The sequence below is a fragment of the Nerophis lumbriciformis genome, linkage group LG22 (genome assembly GCF_033978685.3).
Source record: "Nerophis lumbriciformis linkage group LG22, RoL_Nlum_v2.1, whole genome shotgun sequence".
Taxonomy (NCBI): domain Eukaryota; kingdom Metazoa; phylum Chordata; class Actinopteri; order Syngnathiformes; family Syngnathidae; genus Nerophis; species Nerophis lumbriciformis.
Window position 1 is genome coordinate 39,600,649 of NC_084569.2, and position 13,853 is coordinate 39,614,501.

General features: G+C 35.4%; 1 protein-coding gene across 1 annotated transcript in view; it reads right to left on the reverse strand.

Annotated features, from left to right (window-relative positions):
* Window positions 1–2,160: 2,160 nt before the first annotated feature.
* Window positions 2,161–13,853, reverse strand: part of LOC133615328 (CD9 antigen-like) — a 48,543-nt gene continuing 36,850 nt past the window's right edge. The window contains exon 9 of the mRNA XM_061973847.2: window positions 2,161–8,069. Within this exon, the coding sequence (XP_061829831.2) occupies window positions 7,980–8,069 (90 nt within the window). The 3' untranslated portion in view covers window positions 2,161–7,979. The remainder of the gene's footprint in view (window positions 8,070–13,853) is intronic.

Genomic DNA, 13,853 nt, shown 5'->3' on the forward strand with positions numbered 1-13,853 from the left:
TGGAGTTGGAACAGTTTGAATCAGATGCAAAATGTGGGAATTGTGGAACTTTGAAAATGTTTTCCATTCTTTTCAATGGGAATTTCGGGAAAAGTGGGAATTTTTTAGAAAATGTTAAGACTTGAATGATCTGAATGAGTTGAAATGGTTGGTGTTGAAATGTTTCTAATCAGTCGAGAAATGTTGAAGTAGTAAAAATGTTTTAATTGAGAAATGGTATTACGGAATTCCTGGAATTTCAGGAAAACCGGGAAATTTTCCAGTCCGAAAAACAACTTTGTGTTTTGTCCTGATTAAGAGGAATGTTTGGACTGTGGAACGGTTGAAGTGGGTTGGAAAATGTGGAAGGAGTTGTCGACAGAAAAAAAGGGTCAAAAAAGGGTTTGAAAAAAACGGTAATCCTGGGGATTCCTGGAATTTTTTGGAACTTGGAAAAATTATCGTTTGAATTTCCAGGATGAATTGAATGTGTTGAAGGTGGAATGGTTTGTATCGGTTGAAAAATGTGGGAATTATATAACGTTGATAAATGGACAATTCATTTTGAATGGGAAAAATGTCCCTGAAAACTGGGAATTCTTGGAAATCCGGGGGAAAAAAATTTAATTGTTGAAATAGACCACACAATTTTGAACAGGGTGAATATTTTGGAGTTGGAACAGTTTGAATCAGATGGAAAATGTGGGAATTGTAGAACTTTGAAAATGTTTTCCATTCATTTCAATGGGAATTTCGGGAAAAGCGGGAATTTTTTAGAAAATGTTAAAAGACTTGAATGTTCTGAATGAGTTGACATTTTTCAAATCGGTCGAGAAATGTTGAAGTAGTAACAATTTTATTTGAGAAATGGTATTACGGAATTCCTGGAATTTCGGGAAAACCGGGAAATTTTCCAGTCTGAAAAACAACTTAGTGTTTTGTCCTGATTAAGAGGAATGTTTGGACTGTGGAACGGTTGAAGTGGGTTGGAAAATGTGGAAGGAGTTGTCGACAGAAAAAAAGGGTCAAAAAAAGGGTTTGAAAAAAACGGGAATCCTGGGAATTCCTGGAATTTTTTGGAACTTGGAAAAATTATCGTTTAAATTTCCAGGATGAGTTGAATGTGTTGAAAAATGTGGGAATTATGAAAGGTTGAAAAATGGACAATTCATTTTGAATGGGAAAAATGTCCCTGAAAACTGGGAATTCTTGGAAATCCGGGAAAAAATTTTTTTTTTTAATTGTTGAAGTAGAACACACAATTTTGAACAGGCTGAATATTTTGGAGTTGGAACAGTTTGAATCAGATGAAAAATGTGGGAATTGTGGAACTTTGAAAATGTTTTCCATTCTTTTCAATGGGAATTTCGGAAAAAGCGGGAATTTTTTAGAAAATGTTAAAAGACTTTAATGTTCTGAATGAGTTGACATTCTTCAAATCGGTCGAGAAATGTTGAAGTAGTAACAATTTTAATTGAGAAATAGTATTACGGAATTCCTGGAATTTCGGGAAAACCGGGAAATTTTCCAGTCCGAAAAACAACTTAGTGTTTTGTCCTGATTAAGAGGAATGTTTGGACTGTGGAACGGTTGAAGTGGGTTGGAAAATGTGGAAGGAGTTGTCGACAGAAAAAAAAAAAGGGTTTTAAAAAAAACGGGAATCCTGGGAATTCCTGGAATTTCGGGAAAAGTGGGAATTTTTTAGAAAATGTTAAGACTTGAATGTTCTGAATGAGTTGACATTTTTCAAATCGGTCGAGAAATGTTGAAGTAGTAACAATTTTAATTGAGAAATAGTATGACGGAATTCCTGGAATTTCAGGAAAACCGGGAAATTTTCCAGTCCGAAAAACAACTTAGTGTTTTGTCCTGATTAAGAGGAATATTTGGACTGTGGAACGGTTGAAGTGGGTTGGAAAATGTGGAAGGAGTTGTCGACAGAAAAAAACGGTCAAAAAAGGGTTTGAAAAAAACGGTAATCCTGGGGATTCCTGGAATTTTTTGGAACTTGGAAAAATCATCGTTTGAATTTCCAGGATGAATTGAATGTGTTGAAGGTGGAATGGTTTGTATCGGTTGAAAAATGTGGGAATTATATAACGTTGATAAATGGACAATTCATTTTGAATGGGAAAAATGTCCCTGAAAACTGGGAATTCTTGGAAATCCGGGGGAAAAAAATTTAATTGTTGAAATAGAGCACACAATTTTGAACAGGGTGAATATTTTGGAGTTGGAACAGTTTGAATCAGATGAAAAATGTGGGAATTGTAGAACTTTGAAAATGTTTTCCATTCATTTCAATGGGAATTTCGGGAAAAGCGGGAATTTTTTAGAAAATGTTAAAAGACTTGAATGTTCTGAATGAGTTGACATTTTTCAAATCGGTCGAGAAATGTTGAAGTAGTAACAATTTTATTTGAGAAATGGTATTACGGAATTCCTGGAATTTCGGGAAATTTTCCAGTCTGAAAAACAACTTAGTGTTTTGTCCTGATTAAGAGGAATGTTTGGACTGTGGAACGGTTGAAGTGGGTTGGAAAATGTGGAAGGAGTTGTCGACAGAAAAAAAAAAGGGTTTGAAAAAAAACGGGAATCCTGGGAATTTCTGGAAAAGTGGGAATTTTTTAGAAAATGTTAAGACTTGAATGTCCTGAATGAGTTGACATTTTTCAAATCGGTCGAGAAATGTTGAAGTAGTAACAATTTTAATTGAGAAATAGTATGACGGAATTCCTGGAATTTCGGGAAAACCGGGAAATTTTCCAGTCTGAAAAACAACTTAGTGTTTTGTCCTGATTAAGAGGAATGTTTGGACTGTGGAACGGTTGAAGTGGGTTGGAAAATGTGGAAGGAGTTGTCGACAGAAAAAAAAAAGGGTTTGAAAAAAAACGGGAATCCTGGGAATTCCTGGAATTTCGGGAAAAGTGGGAATTTTTTAGAAAATGTTAAGACTTGAATGTCCTGAATGAGTTGACATTTTTCAAATCGGTCGAGAAATGTTGAAGTAGTAACAATTTTAATTGAGAAATAGTATGACGGAATTCCTGGAATTTCGGGAAAACCGGGAAATTTTCCAGTCCGAAAAACAACTTAGTGTTTTGTCCTGATTAAGAGGAATGTTTGGACTGTGGAACGGTTGAAGTGGGTTGGAAAATGTGGAAGGAGTTGTCGACAGGGGGAAAAAAAAGGGTTTGAAAAAAACGGGAATCCTGGGAATTCCTGGAATTTCGGGAAAAGTGGGAATTTTTTAGAAAATGTTAAGACTTGAATGTCCTGAATGAGTTGACATTTTTCAAATCGGTCGAAAAATGTTGAAGTAGTAACAATTTTAATTGAGAAATGGTATTATGGAATTTCGGGAAAACCGGGAAATTTTCCAGTCCGAAAAACAACTTAGTGTTTTGTCCTGATTAAGAGGAATGTTTGGACTGTGGAACGGTTGAAGTGGGTTGGAAAATGTGGAAGGAGTTGTCGACAGAAAAAAACGGTCAAAAAAGGGTTTGAAAAAAACGGTAATCCTGGGGATTCCTGGAATTTTTTGGAACTTGGAAAAATTATCGTTTGAATTTCCAGGATGAATTGAATGTGTTGAAGGTGGAATGGTTTGTATCGGTTGAAAAATGTGGGAATTATATAACGTTGATAAATGGACAATTCATTTTGAATGGGAAAAATGTCCCTGAAAACTGGGAATTCTTGGAAATCCGGGGGGAAAAAATTTAATTGTTGAAATAGAGCACACAATTTTGAACAGGGTGAATATTTTGGAGTTGGAACAGTTTGAATCAGATGAAAAATGTGGGAATTGTGGAACTTTGAAAATGTTTTCCATTCTTTTCAATGGGAATTTCGGGAAAAGCGGGAATTTTTTAGAAAATGTTAAAAGACTTTAATGTTCTGAATGAGTTGAAATTTTTCAAATCGGTCGAAAAATGTTGAAGTAGTAACAATTTTAATTGAGAAATGGTATTACGGAATTCCTGGAATTTCGGGAAAACCGGGAAATTTTCCAGTCCGAAAAACAACTTAGTGTTTTGTCCTGATTAAGAGGAATGTTTGGACTGTGGAACGGTTGAAGTGGGTTGGAAAATGTGGAAGGAGTTGTCGACAGAAAAAAAGGGTCAAAAAAAGGGTTTGAAAAAAACGGGAATCCTGGGAATTCCTGGAATTTTTTGGAACTTGGAAAAATTATCGTTTAAATTTCCAGGATGAGTTGAATGTGTTGAAAAATGTGGGAATTATGAAAGGTTGAAAAATGGACAATTCATTTTGAATGGGAAAAATGTCCCTGAAAACTGGGAATTCTTGGAAATCCGGGGAAAAAAATTTTTTTTTTAATTGTTGAAGTAGAACACACAATTTTGAACAGGCTGAATATTTTGGAGTTGGAACAGTTTGAATCAGATGAAAAATGTGGGAATTGTGGAACTTTGAAAATGTTTTCCATTCTTTTCAATGGGAATTTCGGAAAAAGCGGGAATTTTTTAGAAAATGTTAAAAGACTTTAATGTTCTGAATGAGTTGACATTCTTCAAATCGGTCGAGAAATGTTGAAGTAGTAACAATTTTAATTGAGAAATAGTATTACGGAATTTCGGGAAAACCGGGAAATTTTCCAGTCTGAAAAACAACTTAGTGTTTTGTCCTGATTAAGAGGAATGTTTGGACTGTGGAACGGTTGAAGTGGGTTGGAAAATGTGGAAGGAGTTGTCGACAGGAAAAAAAAGGGTTTGAAAAAAAACGGGAATCCTGGGAATTCCTGGAATTTCGGGAAAAGTGGGAATTTTTTAGAAAATGTTAAGACTTGAATGTTCTGAATGAGTTGACATTTTTCAAATCGGTCGAGAAATGTTGAAGTAGTAACAATTTTATTTGAGAAATGGTATTACGGAATTCCTGGAATTTCGGGAAAACCGGGAAATTTTCCAGTCCGAAAAACAACTTAGTGTTTTGTCCTGATTAAGAGGAATGTTTGGACTGTGGAACGGTTGAAGTGGGTTGGAAAATGTGGAAGGAGTTGTCGACAGAAAAAAAAAAGGGTTTGAAAAAAAACGGGAATCCTGGGAATTCCTGGAATTTCTGGAAAAGTGGGAATTTTTTAGAAAATGTTAAGACTTGAATGTCCTGAATGAGTTGACATTTTTCAAATCGGTCGAGAAATGTTGAAGTAGTAACAATTTTATTTGAGAAATGGTATTACGGAATTCCTGGAATTTCGGGAAAACCGGGAAATTTTCCAGTCCGAAAAACAACTTAGTGTTTTGTCCTGATTAAGAGGAATGTTTGGACTGTGGAACGGTTGAAGTGGGTTGGAAAATGTGGAAGGAGTTGTCGACAGGAAAAAAAAGGGTTTGAAAAAAAACGGGAATCCTGGGAATTCCTGGAATTTCGGGAAAAGTGGGAATTTTTTAGAAAATGGTAAGACTTGAATGTTCTGAATGAGTTGACATTTTTCAAATCGGTCGAGAAATGTTGAAGTAGTAACAATTTTAATTGAGAAATAGTATGACGGAATTCCTGGAATTTCGGGAAAACCGGGAAATTTTCCAGTCCGAAAAACAACTTAGTGTTTTGTCCTGATTAAGAGGAATATTTGGACTGTGGAACGGTTGAAGTGGGTTGGAAAATGTGGAAGGAGTTGTCGACAGGGGAAAAAAAGGGTCAAAAAAGGGTTTGAAAAAAAACGTGAATCCTGGGAATTCCTGGAATTTTTTGGAACTTGGAAAAATTATCGTTTGAATTTCCAGGATGAGTTGAATGTGTTGAAAAATGTGGGAATTATGAAAGGTTGAAAAATGGACAATTCATTTTGAATGGGGAAAAATGTCCCTGAAAACTGGGAATTCTTGGAAATCCGGGAATTTTTTTTTTTTTTTTAATTGTTGAAGTAGAGCACACAATTTTGAACAGGCTGAATATTTTGGAGTTGGAACAGTTTGAATCAGATGAAAAATGTGGGAATTGTGGAACTTTGAAAATGTTTTCCATTCTTTTCAATGGGAATTTCGGGAAAAGTGGGAAATTTTCCAGTCCGAAAAACAACTTAGTGTTTTGTCCTGATTAAGAGGAATGTTTGGACTGTGGAACGGTTGAAGTGGGTTGGAAAATGTGGAAGAAGTTGTCGACAGGAAAAAAAAAAAGGGTTTGAAAAAAAACGGGAATCCTGGGAATTCCTGGAATTTCGGGAAAAGTGGGAATTTTTTAGAAAATGTTAAGACTTGAATGTTCTGAATGAGTTGACATTTTTCAAATCGGTCGAGAAATGTTGAAGTAGTAACAATTTTAATTGAGAAATAGTATGACGGAATTCCTGGAATTTCGGGAAAACCGGGAAATTTTCCAGTCTGAAAAACAACTTAGTGTTTTGTCCTGATTAAGAGGAATGTTTGGACTGTGGAACGGTTGAAGTGGGTTGGAAAATGTGGAAGGAGTTGTCAACAGGAAAAAAAAAGGGTTTGAAAAAAAACGGGAATCCTGGGAATTCCTGGAATTTTTTGGAACTTGGAAAAATGATTGTTTGAATTTCCAGGATGAGTGGAATATGATGAAGTTGGAACGGTTTGAATAGGTTGAAAAATGTGGAGAAGAAGAAGAAGAACTGCATGAATGTTTGTGTATAAAAGCATGTGTGAATGTTTGGAGCATTCACACAGTTAGTGACATCATTAGTGACATCATTAGTGACATCATTAGTGACATCATTCATGACATCATTAGTGACAACATAAATGACAACAAATGGTAAAAGTTTGACCTAATGAAACAAAAATATCAAGAAGTGATTCTTGCACAAAGCGGCGATGACTTCTTCAAAATAAAAGACTTAAAAAAAAAAATAAAAAAAAGTACCACATTACAGTATTTTCTGCCTGTATTTGTTTCAGGGATTTCACAGTAAAATACTGTCACAATTGTAAAGTTAGCATATCATGTAAATTCCGGACTATAAGCCTCAACTTTTTTTCCCTACGCTTTGAACCCCGCAGCTTATAAAACGGTGCGGCTAACTTACGGATTGTTCCACGCTGACGGCCGTTATGCGAATGGTTTAAAAAGGTGTGTTATGGTTTGTGTTTTGGCGCCACCTTTTGGACGAGTCCGCTCACTCCAGGCGCCGCGGTGTTCTGGCATGGAGCGCTATCAACTGCAAGTAGAAGTGCCATTCTGTCTTCCAGCCATCTAGGGCGTTTCTACTCGAATGGATTCTTCATTCGTCACTCCAAGCAACGTTTGTAAGTTTTACAATATAACTACAACAATTCTTATTTACTAAAGTGTCCCGTGTGTGATGTCTGTAGGAGTGTTTTCACGCATATTTGTACGTGCTGTTAAAGTAATTAAGATAGCATTATTAGCTAATACAGCTGGGCGAATGCCAACAAGTGATTCCTCCTGTTTAAAGCTTCGAGCCGGAAGTAGAAGTGCCATTCGGTCTTCTAGCCGTCCATAGCGTTTTTACTCTTAAGGATTCTTCATGTAAGTTTTACAATATAACTAAAACAATTCTTACTTGCTAAAGGAGTGTTTTCTCGCATATTTGTACGTGCTGTCGTAATGTAGTCAAGCTAGCGTCGTTAGCATTAGCTAACATGTCTACGAGTGTCTGTGTTAGTATTACCTTACAATTACATTCTTTTTGTATTGTTACATAAATTCACCAAAATGTCACCGCGGAATTGTCTGTTTAGCTGATTGGAGAGCGAACTTGCGCAGCTAGTGGGTCCATGACGATGGCTTCTGTTTTGTTTGATCGGCCGTTTTACTGCCCGTTTGGAAACAATGTATTTAAATAAACAGATTTTTTTGTGTGTAAATAACTCCCTTTAGTGGGTGTGGCTTATACCCCGGAAAATACCTAATCCTCTAAAATGCCAAGTGAACTTTTGTAACCGTCACAGTCAATGACTGTAAAATGTGAAAGTCATGCTAACGTTAGCCAGTCTTTACGAAGAACATTTTCACAGGGTGGTTCGAACCGGGACGGCTGTAGAACCCTGCTAGTACACCACCTGGTATCGGGTGCCGTTGTCCATCTGGTCCCTGCGGAGCTTCTTGATGAGGACCAGCGTGCACCCCAGCGCGGTGATCTGCCGGGCGGACGCACAAGGTGAGTGATGCGAGCACCCCTGAGAAGTCCTAGATTTTTGTTTACGTTAGCATGCTAACAGTACAGTGCTCGCTTTCTGAGCTAATTTTGCCACCGTTAACCCGAGAGTCAAAAAACTTGGCATGTGACGCTCGTTAACTGCTAGCATGCTAATGTTAGCATACTAGCATAAACCCTGAAGAGTTGAACATGTCAGCGTTAGCATGCTAACAGTTAACACGAACAATAGCATGGTAACTTTTAACTGTTACCATGCTAACGTTAACATTCTAGCACACGAACAATAGCATGGTAACTATTTTTAGCCAATTTTCCAGCGAAACACTTCCGTCATATAACATGGTAACTGACACATGCTAACTGTTAGCATGTTAATGTTAACGTTCTGGCATAATAACATTAGCATGGTAACTTTTTTAGACAATTTTACAGCTGAACACCTCAGTCATATAATTTGGTACTTGATACATGTTAACTATTAGCATGCTAATGTTAACATTCTAGCATAATAACATTAGCATGGTAACTTTTTTTAGCCGAATTTTACAGCCGAACACCTCAGTCATTAACTTGGTACTTGATACATGTTAAAATTAGCATGCTAACAGTTAACACGAACAATAACATGGTAACTATTTTTAGCCAATTTTCCAGCGAAACACCTCAGTCATATAACATGGTGACTGACACATGCTAACTGTTAGCATGTTAATGTTAACATTCTAGCATAATAACATTAGCATGGTAACTATTTTTAGCCGAATTTTACAGCTGAACACCTCAGTCATTAACTTGGTACTTGATACATGTTAATGTTAGCATGCTAACAGTTAACACGAACAATAGCATGGTAACTATTTTAACTGTTACCATGCTAACAATAACATTCTAGTACACGAACAATAGCATGGTAAATATTTTAACTGTTACCATGCTAACGTTAACAAACTAGCACATGAACAATAGCATGGTAACTATTTTAACTGTTACCATGCTAACGTTAACAAACTAGCACACGAACAATACCATGGTAACTATTTTAACTGTTACCATGCTAACGTTAACATTCTAGCACACGAACAATAGCATGGTAACTATTTTAACTGTTACTATGCTAACGTTAACATTCTACGTTAACTATTTTTAGCCAATTTTCTAGCAAAACACCTCAGTCATATAACATGGTAACTGACACATGCTAACTGTTAGCAAGTTAATGTTAAAGTTCTGGCATAATAACATTAGCATTAACATTTTAGCCAATTTTGCAGCTGAACACCTCAGTCATATAACTTGTTACTTGATACATGTTAACTGTTAGCATGCTAATGTTAACATTCTAGCATAACATTAGCATGGTAACTTTTTTAGCCAATTTTCTAGAGAAACACCTCCGTTATATAACATGGTAACTGACACATGCTAACTATTAGCATGCTGATGTTAACATTCTGGCATAATAACAATAGTATGGTAACTTTTTTTTTTGCCAATTTTACAGCCAAACACCTCAGTCATATAATTTGGTACTTGATACATGTAACGTTAGCATGCTAACAGTTAACACGAACAATAGCATGGTAACTATTTTAACTGTTACCATGCTAACGTTAATATTCTAGCAAACGAACAATAGCATGGTAACTATTTTGAGCCAATTTTCCAGCGAAACACCTCAGTCATATAACATAGTAACTGACACATGCTAACTGTTAGCATGTTAATGTTAACATTCTGGCATAATATTAGCATGGTAACTTTTTTTTTTTGCCAATTTTACAGCTGAACACCTCAGTCAAATAACTTGGTACTTGATACATGTTAACTGTTAGCATGCTAATGTTAACATTCTAGCATAACATTAGCATGGTAACTTTTTTAGCCAATTTTCCAGAGAAACACCTCCGTTATATAACATGGTAACTGACACATGCTAACTATTAGCATGCGGATGTTAACATTCTGGCATAAAAACAATAGTATGGTAACTTTTTTTTTAGCCAATTTTACAGCCAAACACCTCAGTCATATAATTTGGTACTTGATACATGTAACGTTAGCATGCTAACAGTTAACACGAACAATAGCATGGTAACTATTTTAACTGTTACCATGCTAACGTTAATATTCTAGCAAACGAACAATAGCATGGTAACTATTTTGAGCCAATTTTCCAGCGAAACACCTCAGTCATATAACATAGTAACTGACACATGCTAACTGTTAGCATGTTAATGTTAACATTCTAGCATAATATTAGCATGGTAACTTTTTTTTTTAGCCAATTTTTTTAGCCAATTTTACAGCTGAACACCTCAGTCATATAACTTGGTACTTGATACATGTTAACTGTTAGCATGCTAATGTTAACATTCTAGCATAACATTAGCATGGTAACTTTTTTAGCCAATTTTCCAGAGAAACACCTCCGTTATATAACATGCTAACTATTAGCATGCTGATGTTAACATTCTGGCATAATAACATTAGCATGGCAACTTTTTTTTTAGCCAATTTTACAGCCAAACACCTCAGTCATATAATTTGGTACTTGATACATGTAACGTTAGCATGCTAACAGTTAACACGAACAATAGCATGGTAACTATTTTAACTGTTACCATGCTAACGTTAATATTCTAGCAAACGAACAATAGCATGGTAACTATTTTGAGCCAATTTTCCAGCGAAACACCTCAGTCATATAACATAGTAACTGACACATGCTAACTGTTAGCATGTTAATGTTAACATTCTGGCATAATATTAGCATGGTAACTTTTTTTTTTTGCCAATTTTACAGCTGAACACCTCAGTCAAATAACTTGGTACTTGATACATGTTAACTGTTAGCATGCTAATGTTAACATTCTAGCATAACATTAGCATGGTAACTTTTTTAGCCAATTTTCCAGAGAAACACCTCCGTTATATAACATGGTAACTGACACATGCTAACTATTAGCATGCTGATGTTAACATTCTGGCATAATAACAATAGTATGGTAACTTTTTTTTTAGCCAATTTTACAGCCAAACACCTCAGTCATATAATTTGGTACTTGATACATGTAACATTAGCATGCTAACAGTTAACACGAACAATAGCATGGTAACTATTTTAACTGTTACCATGCTAACGTTAATATTCTAGCAAACGAACAATAGCATGGTAACTATTTTGAGCCAATTTTCCAGCGAAACACCTCAGTCATATAACATAGTAACTGACACATGCTAACTGTTAGCATGTTAATGTTAACATTCTGGCATAATATTAGCATGGTAACTTTTTTTTTTAGCCAATTTTTTTAGCCAATTTTACAGCTGAACACCTCAGTCAAATAACTTGGTACTTGATACATGTTAACTGTTAGCATGCTAATGTTAACATTCTAGCATAACATTAGCATGGTAACTTTTTTAGCCAATTTTCTAGAGAAACACCTCCGTTATATAACATGGTAACTGACACATGCTAACTGTTAGCATGTTAATGTCAACATTCTGGCATAATAACATTAGCATGGCAACTTTTTTTTAGCCAATTTTACAGCCAAACACCTCAGTCATATAATTTGGTACTTGATACATGTAACGTTAGCATGCTAACAGTTAACACGAACAATAGCATGGTAACTATTTTAACTGTTACCATGCTAACGTTAATATTCTAGCAAACGAACAATAGCATGGTAACTATTTTGAGCCAATTTTCCAGCGAAACACCTCAGTCATATAACATAGTAACTGACACATGCTAACTGTTAGCATGTTAATGTTAACATTCTGGCATAGTATTAGCATGGTAACTTTTTTTTTTTGCCAATTTTACAGCTGAACACCTCAGTCAAATAACTTGGTACTTGATACATGTTAACTGTTAGCATGCTAATGTTAACATTCTAGCATAACATTAGCATGGTAACTTTTTTAGCCAATTTTCCAGAGAAACACCTCCGTTATATAACATGGTAACTGACACATGCTAACTGTTAGCATGTTAATGTCAACATTCTGGCATAATAACATTAGCATGGCAACTTTTTTTTAGCCAATTTTACAGCTGAACACCTCAGTCATATAACTTGGTACTTGACACATGTTAAAATTAGCATGCTAACAGTTAACACGAACAATAGCATGGTAACTATTTTAACTGTTACCATGCTAACGTTAATATTCTAGCAAACGAACAATAGCATGGTAACTATTTTGAGCCAATTTTCCAGCGAAACACCTCAGTCATATAACATAGTAACTGACACATGCTAACTGTTAGCATGTTAATGTTAACATTCTGGCATAATATTAGCATGGTAACTTTTTTTTTTAGCCAATTTTTTTAGCCAATTTTACAGCTGAACACCTCAGTCAAATAACTTGGTACTTGATACATGTTAACTGTTAGCATGCTAATGTTAACATTCTAGCATAACATTAGCATGGTAACTTTTTTAGCCAATTTTCCAGAGAAACACCTCCGTTATATAACATGGTAACTGACACATGCTAACTATTAGCATGCTGATGTTAACATTCTGGCATAATAACAATAGTATGGTAACTTTTTTTTTAGCCAATTTTACAGCCAAACACCTCAGTCATATAATTTGGTACTTGATACATGTAACGTTAGCATGCTAACAGTTAACACGAACAATAGCATGGTAACTATTTTAACTGTTACCATGCTAACGTTAATATTCTAGCAAACGAACAATAGCATGGTAACTATTTTGAGCCAATTTTCCAGCGAAACACCTCAGTCATATAACATAGTAACTGACACATGCTAACTGTTAGCATGTTAATGTTAACATTCTGGCATAATATTAGCATGGTAACTTTTTTAGCCAATTTTCTAGAGAAACACCTCCGTTACATAACATGGTAACTGACACATGCTAACTATTAGCATGCTGATGTTAACATTCTGGCATAATAACATTAGCGTGGTAACTTTTTTTTTAGCCAATTTTATAGCTGAACACCTCAGTCATATAACTTGGTACTTGATACATGTTTACTGTTAGCATGCTAATGTTAACATTCTATCATAATAATATTAGCATGGTAATTTTTTTAGCCGAATTTTACAGCCAAACACCTTAGTCATATAACGTGGTAACTGACACATGCTAACTGTTAGCATGTTAATGTTAACATTCTGGCATAATAACATTAGCATGGTAACTTTTTTTTTTTAGCCAATTTTATAGCTGAACACCTCAGTCATATAATTTGGTACTTGATACATGTCAACGTTAGCATGCTAACAGTTAACACGAACAATAGCATGGTAACTATTTGTAGCCAATTTTACAGACGAACACTTCAGTCATATTATTACTTGGTACTTGATACATGTCAACTGTTAGCATGCTAACGTTAACATTCTAGTACACAAACAATAGCATGGTAACTATTTTTAGCCAATTTTGCAGCTGAACACCCCAGTCATAAAACTTGGTACTTGATACATGTTAACTGTTAGCATGCTAATGTTAACATTCTGGCATAATAACAATAGCATGGTAACTATTTTTAGCCGAATTTTACAGCTGAACACCTCAGTCATAAAACTTGGTACTTGACTCCTCCCTTCACAGTTTGTCTTGTTTTGTATATTCCGGATAACAGTAGACATTTGAATTTTGTCAGTTCCAGAATCGCTCTGCTGTTTTTAAGTACTTAGAGCAAAAATGTGAGTAGTTGTTGTTTTTAACTGAAGTTGTGGGACACCAGTTGAACAGCACAAATC